The sequence below is a fragment of the Dermacentor variabilis genome, chromosome 4, assembly GCF_050947875.1.
Source record: "Dermacentor variabilis isolate Ectoservices chromosome 4, ASM5094787v1, whole genome shotgun sequence".
NCBI lineage: Eukaryota > Metazoa > Arthropoda > Arachnida > Ixodida > Ixodidae > Dermacentor > Dermacentor variabilis.
The window spans coordinates 19,071,446-19,084,639 of NC_134571.1; the positions used below are offsets into that span (position 1 = coordinate 19,071,446).

Consider the following 13,194-nt stretch of genomic DNA (forward strand, 5'->3'; position numbering starts at 1 on the left):
ACAGTGCAATTATGCCGCGCTAAAAACGCGGAAGAGATCGAGAGCGAAAGCTTCTCAACCTCACAGCTGCAACAATTAACAGGCGTGCAGCTGTTCTGGTGAACACAGCGTGTCTACGAAATAATTAGCATTTGCGCTACGTCAGAGGGCACACCGCTGGGAGCCTTTTATCTCCCACCTGCTGCTTACCCGTCGCGATGGCTGCTACGGAGCACAATTAAAGTCGCGAGTTCGATCCTCTCTTGACGAAACCGCATTTTGGTGCGAGCTGTGTGCATAAACGCTCTTGCCCTGATCGAGGTTTCGGTGTACGTGGAAGAACTCGGGTTGGTCGAAATTATTTTTATTCTACTTAGAAGCCACCCGATCACAATAAACGCACCGACAATCAGTGACGTAACTATGTATTTCGGCATCAGTATACCTGACGAAGTTTCAGTCATCCACGTGAGAACAACCTACTCGGACAGAGAGACAAAGTGACCGGCTAAAGACACCCTCCGAACTTTCGGTGCTATCGAAAGCACTTTCTTATTACTATCGATGTGGTGACCAGGCCATTGCGTGTGCCTTGAGCATGCGTTGAACATGCGTGTTACCGGACGCTGGCGAGTGCTCCCAAACCTTGTTGATGTCTGATAATACGCCACCATATCACCACCACCTTATATATTTATGTCTACTGCAGGTTGATGATGGTGATAACGCCACATATGGTTGAACTTAATTGCCCAAATGCATTTGTTACTTGACCTTGTTTTCTCCTCTACGTATATGAGTAAATGAACTCGCATCACAAACAGAACTTTATGCTATTCATGAATGCTTCAACTACTTTTTTTGTCGAAAATGTGTTAGTTTGTTTCTTCTTTCTTTCTTCTCATGTATGCACTCGACTTCGCTCAATAACTCAACCAGAAACACGGCAGCCTGCGTTCTCTAACGTCGCATGCGCATGTACGCCTTCTAGTTTTAATTTATGTTCAATCTTGCAGTATCTTATATTGGGAATTTCAAGCTCATATGCAGAATATTTGTGGCATTTATGCAAGTTATAACTTCTACTTTCTCTGCCAAGCAGTCAACCACTACCTCCAAGGCTCTACATATGCATATATATTTAACTAATTAAACTACACCGTTAGACCGACGCGACGCACATTCAATCGCTGTGGTAGCAACCCCAGCACAAACCATAAGCGCGTAGCTTGTCCGTATTTATCTACTTTTTCTTTTTTTTTCTTTTTCTCGACAAAAGTGTCGGCTACTGCAATTTGTAAGCATTGCGTAAGATCGAGAGGAAGAGGTTGGTTGCATCGTTGGAAGCGCCATGGTGAAATCGCAGTAAGTGCATTTGCTACTTTTCGTAAGTACTGTAACAACATCATGCAAAATTGAGCGCGGCCGTTCGATTTCTTTTGTGGCCGCGAATTTTCGAGAAGCGCCGAGCGGCCGGCTTGTCGAGCGACGACCGTTGCCGGCCGTCGCGACCGGCTACGCGAGCTCCGAGATTCGCTCTCAGCTTATTGACGTCACTATGACGACAGAAGCAAAAGAAAAACAAATGTAGAGCGGAGGCCACGGTACCGCTTAGCAAGGTTCTCGTGCGCGTCAAGAAATAGTTCTGCCCACTTCATCAATTCTTTGGTACGTGGACAAACGAATAATTGAAGCAACTTGTTTCATTTATATTTATCTGTAATACTCTATCTATATTAGTTTGTAAGGTCTTTTTATAGTGCTCCATTTTTAAGCAAGTCCCGCGGTGCAATACAACTAATCGCCCTACCTTCTCAGCTGTTTACCAACGGGCAGTCATCTGACTTGTTCTTGGTTGCGCTGCTGTATTATAGTTATGCGTCGCTTGTCTTAGCCGTTTGCATTTTGTTTAGAAATTTCTAGTGCTTACGCGCTTCCATCGAACATATGCTGGTCGGGAAGACAAGCTTGGCTCGACAACAGTCCGAGGTAAGGCGATGTTCCTTTCGTGGATCCGAGGCAGACTCGCTTTTGTTTCTAGGTGCCCTTAGCAAATGTCGCCGTTCTCCATTTGAACTTTCAAACCTATATAAAGAACGTATTCACCGAAAAAAGAACTTTTTCAAACATCTCTTGTTAGGTTTCTACAATTTGACCACTTGGAGGACGCAAAATTGTTCGCAATTGTGCCCTTTTTGACCTTACGATTGATCATACTGCGGAGCCTTCATTTCTTATGCAATTTAAGACCATCTTTTGCCAATGCACCTCACTATTCTTCCAGCTGTCGTCCAGAGCAACTTCCTTTGCATTGCATTTTGATGCGCTTATCAATGGAGAGCACCGTGTTCGATTTTTGTCGCCATCTCAGTAACCTCCGGAGAGCATAACTTTCATTATCAATTTTATCGCCTCCTAGAAACATAAATCGCTTCCGTGAAGTGTTTTGCCGTTTGTTCTGTCATTGTGCTGCAGTTTTGGAGTGCGTCAAACGCAGCGCTGAAATTTCGAATATCCTGCCTCCGCACCGCAACTGTTGCCACTCGTATATAAGTGGGTGTGGCCCCTCTGAAACCTCTGTCATGTCCCTTCACTTTCAGCTGAATCTGTTTCTACGTTAACTTATTTTCTAGCGCATGTCTCGTGCTTCCACAGGAGCGAAAGTTCTTTTCTTCGAAGCAACTTCTGCATGTTGTGGTTCTTATGTATACATAACGCTCACGCCGTTGCGACTGTCTTTAAGCACAATCGCAGGTATTTTTACGAGAAAAAGCCGTTACCACCTGCCTGCTCTTTGGTGAAGGCACGGTTGGTCGAGGCGCATGTTTCAGCCATTGTGGATATGAGTGCCCCGAGCGTCGTCGCCTTTTGCTTCGGGAAGACCCGCCACCTGCGCCAGGCTGTCTGACGCAACGTCATTTCAACCTTGTAAAAATCCTTGGCGATTCGCTGTGGCCGAGCAGCTTCTCTCCTCCTTCGTGTTACTAGCCGGCGTGGGAGCACGTAGTCATCATTCAACCTACGTTTGCCTCTTTTCCCTTGATTTTTTTTTCTTTTTCATCTCTTACGGCCAAATACGTGAAAAACTGTTTGGGGTAAATGTCGATGCGTGTAGCTCTGTGTTAACTGGTAATACGTTTTAGCAAGTCACGAAGCAGCGTGAATGGCGTCCTTTGCATTTTGCCGAACATTAATGTGCAGTTTCTGTGTAGCGGAAGGCTGCGTGCGTTTACTGCGCCGTAGGTAGTCTGTATAATACCTGTTTACTGGTGTAAACGACTGAAAAAATGTGACGCTGCGTGACCCATGTTTCTTGAACATTACCATCTGCTCGAAATGTTCAGTAAGGCAGGAGGAGCCATAGAACACCTAGTTAAAAGAGGATTAGATGCATCAAATGAAGCCTGCAGTTGTTACTGCCTGTTGTGATGTGATAGTCACCTCGCAAAACACAGGACGGCATAACAAAATCCTGAAGGGCATACATAACAGGTTATGCCTTGAAGGGCATGCCTAGTAAACGAAACGCTTAGAAGATTTAGTGAAGACACATTCTATGTCAAGCATTTGTTGTGATATATAATTACAACAGCTTCTCAAAATAATACTCGTATGACAGTACCAGAGTATGGTCCTGTCGTACCGTGAGCTGTCTTAGTTTTTGGTAGTTCTGTAACTATGAACTGTTACTTACTCAGCTTACCATTTTCTTCATACTTGTTGGAATGGCTACAGATGCTAACAGTCTTCTGTCTTTTTCTTTTTACAGTTTGAAGCGGGTGCGTTTTGCCGCCAGTGCAGCTGCCATGCCTATCCAGGCCGGGCTTACAGCCGACTCTGCCATTGCCCTGGTACAGCGCTATCTTGGGAAGGAGCGGCTTCATTGGCGGCCCTGCACCTATGCTTCACAGGTAGGTAGGTCTCAAGGTGACACTGGCACATACACACCTCCATAGTGGGCAGTCTTCCTGACCCTGATATGCTCTTGTTGGTGGCATATCTTATCTTGAAATGCCAGGAGTCTCTGCAGTTTGCTTTGCTGGCTATTGTGATCTTATCAGTCTTCCCCTTCCTCCTTTCGCTTTGTTGTTGGGGTGACCATGCTTATCTTGCGACTGCCATTTCAGGGGGAAGAGATCACACCTGTCCAACGGAACCATACTGTGAAATGGCTGACTGTCCTCAACCGGTACCTGAAGTTCAATCCTGAGACTCTCTTCCTCTCGGTCACACTCATGGACGAGTTCCTTCGCTTGGTTAGGGTGAGTGCAGAACCCGCCTTCTTCCACAGTATTGAATGTTCACACAGACGACACAGACAAAGTAGCTGCCATGGTGGCTCGGTAGCTGTGGTGTTTGCTGTGGATTGTGAGATAGTGAAATTGAAGCTTGGCCATGGCAATTGCACTCCAATGAAGGCAGAATGCTTAAATGTTCTTGTACTTGGATTTATGTTTGCTCTCAGGAACAGAGAGTCAAAATTAACATGGAGGATTTCACTGTGGCATTTCTCACAGTGCGTTGGGTGGCATTGGGATATTGAATGCCATCAATGAGTTCTTTCGAAGGCAGTATATATAAAGGTATTATCTTGCTGTCAACAGCCCATGTACTGCAGGCAATAGATAACCTACACGTGGGACTTCGTTGTGACTGGTGTGTGCCCTTCTCTTGCTTTGTGACATTTAGAAGTTTTGCTGCAGTGCAGGCTCCATCTATAATCACTTTAGATACTCCCCCTTTATGTGAGACAAAAGTGGAAGTTGAATTGAGAGAAAATTTAATCAGACAGTTGCACACCTATTTACCCATTGTCATATCTGACAACGAAAGATGGCACGACTGATTTAGTGTTTGAAGCATTCAGTTGCAGATGTTAAGAAGGTACTCCCTTACACCGACAAAAGCAGCAAAAGATGCATGGGTGAAAAAAAAAGGAAAAAAAAAAAGGCCGCGGTGGTTTAGCGGCTATGGTGTTGCGCTGCTAAGCACGAGGTTACAGGATCAAATCCCGCCCACGGCGGCTGCATTTCGATGGGGATGATATGCAATAACGCCTGTGTTCCACGCATTGGTGGCATGTTACAGATCTTCTGGTGATAAAAATTAATCTGGAGTCCCACACTACGGCATACCTCATAATCAAATCGTGGTTTTGGCACATAAAACCCCAGAATTTAGTTCGATTCAACAAGAGAAAGTTTCCTTGTTTTTGTGTTTCTGCATTGTCTGCTGGCTGCGTTTCTGTGATCGTACATCAACTTGACCCTGCTTGCACCCTTTGCCCTCTTCATTGCACTGACAAGAACCACATTTTCGTAAGGAGCTGGCAACAAGCAAATGAACATGTTGATGCGAGCTGAGACCTCCAGTCTACCCACCGGTAAAACAACTAGTTCACTCGCATAAATGGCTATAAAGTTGCCATTTGCTGTACCTAGCTGCTTGAATCGGCATGTTTTTACCAATGATAATGAATTGTGATGCATCATCCATTGCTTTTGTAGATGGACAGGCCTCTGGGTTTTTTTCGTTTGGGTCATCAAACTTCGACAAGTCAAGCATGTATTGGATTTCTGGGTCAAGACAGCCGTGCACTTGCAGAACGCTCAAGGAAACCACCCTATTGTTGTTTCTGTGTTTAGAAACGCAGATTTCTGTAATTGTACATCTCGACACAGGTACACCACATCATGTAGCACTATAAATCGGGCTTGCTATCTCTTTACTAACAAATGTGTCGCCAATTAGTTTATCTTGCCTAGTGATTTTTGTCTTTGATATGTATCTGGGTGTGTATGCTAATGTAACCTGTGTATTTCATTCCCTTACAGGCACAACCTAAGTACCTGAAATGTATTGCTATTTCGTGCTTCTACTTAGCGTCCAAGATTATCGAGGAAGATGAGGTAAGTGTTGTAACTAAATTTGGCTGCTTTGTATTTTTTTGTTTCAGCTGCAATCAATTTTAACCATTTTTAGAGGTGTTGATGACAAGCGTTTGCCTGAACTTGCAGGTGGTTCCACATATCAAGGATCTGATCAAGAACTGTGATTGCATATTCAGTGTCTCTGAGATTACCCGCATGGAGGCATTGATTCTCAAGAAACTCAGATGGGACCTCTGTCGAGCCACATCGCTCGACTTCTTGCACGGGGTAAGGCACCTGCACTGCTGCTTGCTTTTGTTCAACCCTAATACAAAATGGTGTGACACTATTTGGATAGAGTTCCTATTCTAAGCTGTATACTTCTTTTCTATTATTCACTTGCCATATCTTGAAATAGAACAAGTTTTAACCAGTTACATTGAAATAGAACAAAGGTTTTGCTAGTTACTTATACCTGGGCGTGGAATGAAACTTCAGAGGCAACAAGAAAACTTTGAAGGGAAAGGATCATAGTTCAACTGGAATGTGAAAGATTGACAATGTGTGAATTCGTTTGACCCTTCTGACTTCAAACAGGCTTGTGGCATTATTATTTTAACCTTGATGAGCCATATTTTCCATTGGAAATTTGTGACATGGGAATCGTAAATTTCATTCAGCCTCTAGGGTGTGCCTTATGACTTTTATGTTGAATTGGTTGTTTAGGTTGTCAGAGTAACTTGCTCATGGTATGGTGTTATGCTCCAAGTGCGCTTAATCTAAGTATTGTGGGACACATGCTTTAAGGTGACTTTGTTTGCTGTTCAAAGTTGCGTGATAAATTAAGTTGCTTCACTACACAAGGGTAACATTGCTGCAATGTAGGCACACAGCCAATACGAACTTCAAGAAATAGTAAAAGAAGCTGCAGTGTGCCATCTTAGTGAAGGTGTGCCAAGCCTTAGAAATACCCACATACTGCCGATGATTACCAAGGTGATTCAGCACCAGATTTTCTTGTAGTAATTGGCAAAAGTATGACATTTTATGCCCAGTCAAGCTGATGGTTGATATTGACTGATCTGGCTCTCACTTGGGTGCAGTTTTACGCTCTGCTGGTGTTGAACCGAAGCCTGCTCCTGCCAGACCAGTCTGAGCAGCAGTTGGCAGCTTTGGGTCCCCTACTGGAAACCAAGCTGCAGATCTGCCTGGATCAGGCGTCTCTGGTGGGGACCCGGCCCTCTACCTTGGCCCTGGCCCTGGTCAGCCTGGAGCTAGAGACGTGGACCCCGAACTGGTTCGTCATCACTATCGCCCTGCAGCGGCTGGCTAAGGTGTGTGCATGTCATGTCCACTTTGCAAGCTGTCTTTATGCCAACCCTGGCTGTTGCTGGCGTTCGCCAAAAACTCTTGCTTGTCCCCTTTTCATGCTAAAAGCACTAGCCAGTAAGATTGTGCCAATACTGACAGCCAATTTTAACCTGCTGCTCGCATTATGGCCGAAAAGATGCAGCTGGAGGCTCATTTATAATTTCATCAAAATTGGAACACTTCTAATTTTATGCAACAAAGGGTTACTAAATATGGATCAATAATTGTAGCTTGTCTTCTGTGCATTGCGAAATGTATCTTTTGGGGAGCTGCTGTTGCGTTGCAGAAAGTACACAAGGAGAACTAATGGAAGGCAGGCCTGACAGTTTGCTCTTTGGCAATGGGGAAAACAATTACCTAACCCTTTCAGGTTCAGTGATGTAAATATATGGCGCCCCGAACGAGTCCAAAATGGTCGATGCCATATATTTATGGCGCTGTCTGTACATTTAAAAAGTGTGCCAATTTCCTAATTTTTTCTTTCCTGGCATGTGCTGCCACTATGCGGGAATACAGGTAATTTTTTCTTGTGCCTCCCTCTCTCGGCTTTTGTTGCATGATTTGTTTTAGGGCTAGTATGTTTGCTCCGGTGCGTCTATATACTACCACTCGTACATTGGAGCACGCACGCGTGGGTGGGCAGCGGTTGGTTTGAGTTTTGTTCCACAGGCGGTTTAGGCTACTTGCACTCGCAAAACTGATGGTTATCTCATTCCTAATTGCTCAAAGGGTGACCGCTTGTTACTCGCTCATTTATTGAGAAGGCACTAGGACTGTCGGTCAAAACATCTACAGAGCGCTTGTTGCAGTTGGGGGTGCACAGCACAACAAATGATTGCTAACAGGGGTGTGCATACAAAGGATGCAGCTGTGCATGCGTTTCCTTTCCTTTCTTTCTTTCTTCTTCTTTTTTTTTTGAGACTCAAACATAATGGCCTCTGGTTGGCGGTAAGATGAAGATTAGCGGAAGTTTGTCACATGTTTTGCTTTTTTGACGGGCACACAACCATACAGTCTTCTTGAGTGCACTCACCTACGCAGTTCAATTACACTGTGGACGTAAATATTAGTGTAAGAGCAGGAACATTTGAGACTTGCGAAATATTCTCATGTGCGCATAGTCTAAGCCTTGAACTATGCGTATAATAATGCATCAAATTATTAATTCTTATAAGCTTATTTTCTTCTTTTACTGTTGTTATTCATGAATAAATAGTACATATATACCAATGCAAAATATTTTTTTCTCACTTTACGGTCACCCTAGAAAAAATACGGTAAATCTTTTTTGAAACAGGTCCCTCGGAAGAATTTGAATCTGCAATAAAAATTGATCCTGAAAGGGCCAATAGTAGAGGAAATCACAATTGAATGGAAGATTTTCACTTTTAAGTTTACTTTGTTACATGAAAAATGCAGCATTCAAACTTCTCAATGCATCTGCCACAGTCTGAAATTGAGCTTGTTACCTCAAGTTCAGGAGCAGAGCACCATATGATGTGGCTATTTTATGTTGAGGCACATCACACAGGTCAAGAAAATAACTGAATGTGTCCCTTAAAATGTAATACTTCCATCCTTTTATTCATTTGCTTGAGACTCAAGTAGAGAAGCCATACCATGAGATCCTAGCATGAAGTGGCAAAGTGTGTAGAGCTGCACTTGGACATAATCTGCATTTAACCTTCGTGTCATGGCTGCAGCGCTGGTAGCAACATCTTGTGAGGTTGTGTTCAAGCAAATACACTAAAAACACTGCCTCGCACTACTCCACAGAGAATAATCAAGCAGAGCCCAATTCTAACAGGTTGCCAATGCCATAACTTTTACATTGACAAATAAGACAAACACACTGGCATATTGCAGTGAGTTCTGCAGGCATCAGTTGAAAGCAAGTTCCCTAGGCATCTGCTTTATGCCAGCATGCTGATAGTAATAAAGTAATGGTAATTAATAGCACTCTAAGAACAGAAGCGTGGGTGTGGTGGCAGTAGCAGCATGTACCTTCTCTTTAGAGGGGCCTGGCCTTTTAACCTTTGCCTATTTTGCTACACTAAGTCTCAAGTCTCAAGGGATTTACATTATTTGCGCAGGTTGAGAACAGCGATGTCATTCGGTGCCGAGAAGAGCTGGCCTGCATCTTTATCAAAGCACGCACAGCTGTGTCGCGAAAGCACCGACACTCCGACTCCCAAAGTGCCCACAAGCCATCAAAGAGAAGGGTACGTACCAAATTTAAGTGGCTATTATATTAATTGTTATATTCCCATGTCACTTTTGTGATTTATAATATGCCTATCAATTTGTTTGTCTAATCTTACCCTTCTCCTCTGCAATGTACAAATGTAGCTTGAGGATAACATAAATAAATAAAGCTTTAATGCAGCGTGCACCTTCTAACTGCAATGGCCATTGTTCTTTGCCAACTAATGCTGGCCCTGATTATTGTTCAGAGATGAGGTGTGTCAGACGTGGATGCTCAACAGATCCACATGGTGTTATCACAGAAACATATGTCTACATCTGGCTGTTAGCTATGTCATATTGAAAATACAGTTGAGTGTTGCATCACCAAAACTAAGCAGTACTGGTGCTCTATCAGCCCTTGTGAGGATGGCCACATTGGAATTCAGTGCGGCAATGTCTTGGCTAGGCATGGCTTTGTATGGCTTTACTCCTCTGCTGCAGGACAGTTTAGGCGTTTGCTGGGAGCAGTACAGCTACCTTGTCTTGTGGCAAGGAACTTGCCTCTAGCAGTTGTCCCTCTGTTGTAGAGTACTAGATTGCTATGGCTATGTTGTTATGGGCTTGGCATGAAAAAACACAGAATTAAGTTTTTTTAGATCTGCAGTGTGGTCATTTGCATGGCAGTGCACTTTGTGTTTGCCATATTTATGCTACTGCTCTGCTCAGATGTGAAGGGATGAAAGGATTGGGCAGGAAGAGCTCTTGTCTCTAGGCTTCGTGAACTAGTTTCCCATAACCACATTTCCGTATCCTTTCTGTACTGCCTGGTGCCTTGTTTTGCCTTTCGCAGCCGATAGGAAAGTTGTGCTCACATGCCATGTGTTGGATTCTGTCACATGCAGATGGAGACGACAGACATTGAAGACATTTACGACAGCATCAAAAGGTTGTACGGAGAGGAAACCACATCGACGACATCGTCAACCCCGGCCAGCATCTCCTGTGGCATGCACCAGGGCCAAGGTGGCATCAGTGTGCCTGGCTTTCCCGTCCGCGCCATGTAGAAGAAACAGCTCCAGTTGATGTGGGGAAGCCACACGGAAGGATCCTTGCTAGATGCCAAGGGAAGGAAGCCAGGCCTGGTGCCAGCCCAAGACAGTTTCCCGCCCACATCACCTAGTCCATTATTTTCTTATTTGCTTTTATTTTTATTAGGGCAGGGCCGGTTTAATTGCAACAAAAAGCACCACCAGTGTTTTTGTGCAGTACTTTTTAGCAAAATTATGGTCTAGTCGCATGCCACAAAACTTTTATTCACAGCTTACCGTTTTGTTTTTTTCATCTGTGCCCCCCCCCTCCCCTCCCGCCTGTTTTATTTTTGCGACTATGGCCATCGTTGGCACGTCGCAGGTGCAACTACAGCCTTGGAACACATTTTGCAAGACTGCGTAATAACATCTTGTGGGCTGTTGCTGCTTCCCTGGTATTGCTACTTTTTTTCGTTGGACTTTTATATTTTGTTATACATATATTATATACACATACACACAATTGGTTGCCATCACAGTGTTTTATTTCGAGCGTTGTCACTGTTGTGCACATTGTGCGTACACCACCTGTTTGGTTGACACTGCGTTGGGCAGTGGCCTAGAGGGTGCCGGTTTTTAGAAAAGGTGCTAGATTTTATTTTTAAGGTTACGAAAAAGAAGTGTACTTTTACGCGGAACAAATGTGTGTTCTTGTCCACATTACTTTTGTGTGCTCTGTGAAAGTTTGCCAGGACATTTTTAAAAGCCGTTTTACACAGGGGCTACGTGAGGCCTTAATCCTCTCCCCTGCCCGTACGGTGGGCCGGTAATGCTTAGAGGAAGGTCACCAAAATGTTGCATTTGAAATAATTACGCAAGTTGCCAAGTAATTGTTTGCATCAAGCCGCGTATCACAGTCCCGCTATACTGAGCAATACATATCACACTTAAAGGGAAGGTCTTGTTAGTATGGTATCACTCAACAACTCGGAACAGATATGAAGGTCTGCAGAGTATACAGTCTCGTTAAAGGGGCCCTGAACCACTTTTTTGCAAAGTGGAGAAAGACATTTGAAGTGAAGATAGGCTATTTCAGAACCACTTTACCGCAAGAAGTACTTAAATGCGTTCAGCAGAAGCGGAGTTATCGGCAATCAAACAATGCCTCAGCTGTGCTCCCCTTCCTCCTCCTATGCCTTGCACTGCGAAGGCTACTGCGGAGACGTCACCGTGGCGCGCAGTTCAAATTTCCGATTTGGTGCCTATGCTGCGCTAAACGCAAGCCAAACGCGGCTGTCCTCGGGAGAGCCGCAGTGCACTTAGCCACTGGACTCGTGGCGGCACCTCGCGGCAGCTGCGGTGTAGCCGAGCGCAGCGACTAATAGCAGCCGCGTATTGGAGTGTGCTTTATGACGAAATAAAGTGCACAGGAAAGAGCGAGGATCATGGGGTTTTTGAAATGAAAGCGTTTGAGAAAAAGGTGACTTTGCGCTCCGCTTGCGAGCTCCACGGACTGCGTACGACAGCAGAACTTGGCTGGGATGTTCACAACAGCGTTTGCTACCCACAGACTGTTATTTCACCAAGCCCGAGGGGTGGTTCAGGGCCCCTTTAAACGGAACCTCAAGGGACCAGGGAAATCGGTTCCGTGTGTCAGGAGTTCCATATACTGAGAGACAAAGCTGAATACAATTGCATGAATACAAAACCAACCAACCATGATGACTGTGTTTCATTTAAGAGGAAATTCCGTTTAAGCGATTTTCGTTTATCGAAATTCCACTGTATTTTAAGAATTCGGCCTAGTGCATTGCATTGACCATTCTTGTCCGAGAAAGAATGATGAGATGTTCCCTGGAAGTGTGACGTGTACTTTTGCAGATCTCCCACATCCAAAAAACTGCAGCAATAAGCTTGTTGAGCAATACCTTGCTTTGCTGTGTCATATGTGTTCACAGAGTGCTTGTTAATGTTCTTCGCTACTGTACAGCACTCTTACAGTCTGCGTGGACTAGTTTTGCTTACAGTTGATTATCCCAGTCGTAATCCAGCAAAATCTCATTTCGACATAGGAGCGGAAAGGCCTGTCTATGGTCTGTCGGCCAGCACTTTCCTATGAGCCTGCTGTAAGCACTAACTCTAGCCTAGGTGCGTTGTGGACTGGTTGGGGAGAGCCCATGTCTTGGAAATTTTTAGTGTTTGTCTTATGTTCGTCTTTCTGTCCTTTTATTTAGAGTGTAGATTTTATGTTCTACAAGAGAGTACATTGTAAAAAAAAATGTATAATATGTAAAAAATGTAAAAAAAACTCATAATCCTAAAAAAACCAAAAAAACATTGTAAATGAACCTCATTTCATCACCCATTGTATCATTTTTAAAAGAGTGCATGGCACACAGTTTTTGTTTCTTTTAATGCTCCAGATGTCGCTGTGTTCTTCCTGTGAGAAAGAAATACTGTTCTGACATAGTGTTCTGACACCTATTTCTTTGGAGGCATTAAAACAAGTATTTATGAAATGCACTAGACTTGCCTTGTCTCGCTGATGAAATTGCTGTGGCCTGTTTTTACAGAAACAGCTAGTATACACACACCCCAGCTGCACTTTCAATGTTGCTGTTTAACCCTTTCAGGCACCAATTAATTCTGTTGATTTAAAACTTACTTTCACTGGATTTCTTACATCTTCAGAATAAAAAAAAAAAAAGCATACAGTTGCAGAAGAGATTAAGAATTTCCTGTTCTTTAGCTAGTTTTAT

At 44.0% G+C, this 13,194-nt stretch overlaps 1 protein-coding gene across 1 annotated transcript; it reads left to right on the forward strand.

Moving 5' to 3' along the window:
• The first annotated feature begins 1,788 nt into the window (after window positions 1-1,788).
• LOC142578744 (cyclin-I-like) lies at window positions 1,789-12,958 on the forward strand. Its single transcript, XM_075688270.1, has 8 exons — window positions 1,789-1,968; window positions 3,749-3,890; window positions 4,107-4,241; window positions 5,814-5,888; window positions 5,997-6,137; window positions 6,953-7,183; window positions 9,314-9,442; window positions 10,310-12,958. Exons 2-8 carry the CDS (start codon window positions 3,786-3,788, stop codon window positions 10,469-10,471), a joined length of 978 nt encoding a protein of 325 aa, XP_075544385.1. The 5' UTR covers window positions 1,789-1,968; window positions 3,749-3,785; the 3' UTR covers window positions 10,472-12,958.
• The last annotated feature ends 236 nt before the right edge of the window (window positions 12,959-13,194 follow it).

Coding starts and splice junctions, on each gene's coding strand:
- LOC142578744 (XM_075688270.1), top strand. CDS start 3,786: ATGCCTATCCAGGCCGGGCTTACAGCCGACTCTGCCATTGCCCTGGTA. Junction 5,889..5,996: donor AGATTATCGAGGAAGATGAG/GTAAGTGTTGTA, acceptor CTGAACTTGCAG/GTGGTTCCACATATCAAGGA. Junction 7,184..9,313: donor CCCTGCAGCGGCTGGCTAAG/GTGTGTGCATGT, acceptor TTATTTGCGCAG/GTTGAGAACAGCGATGTCAT.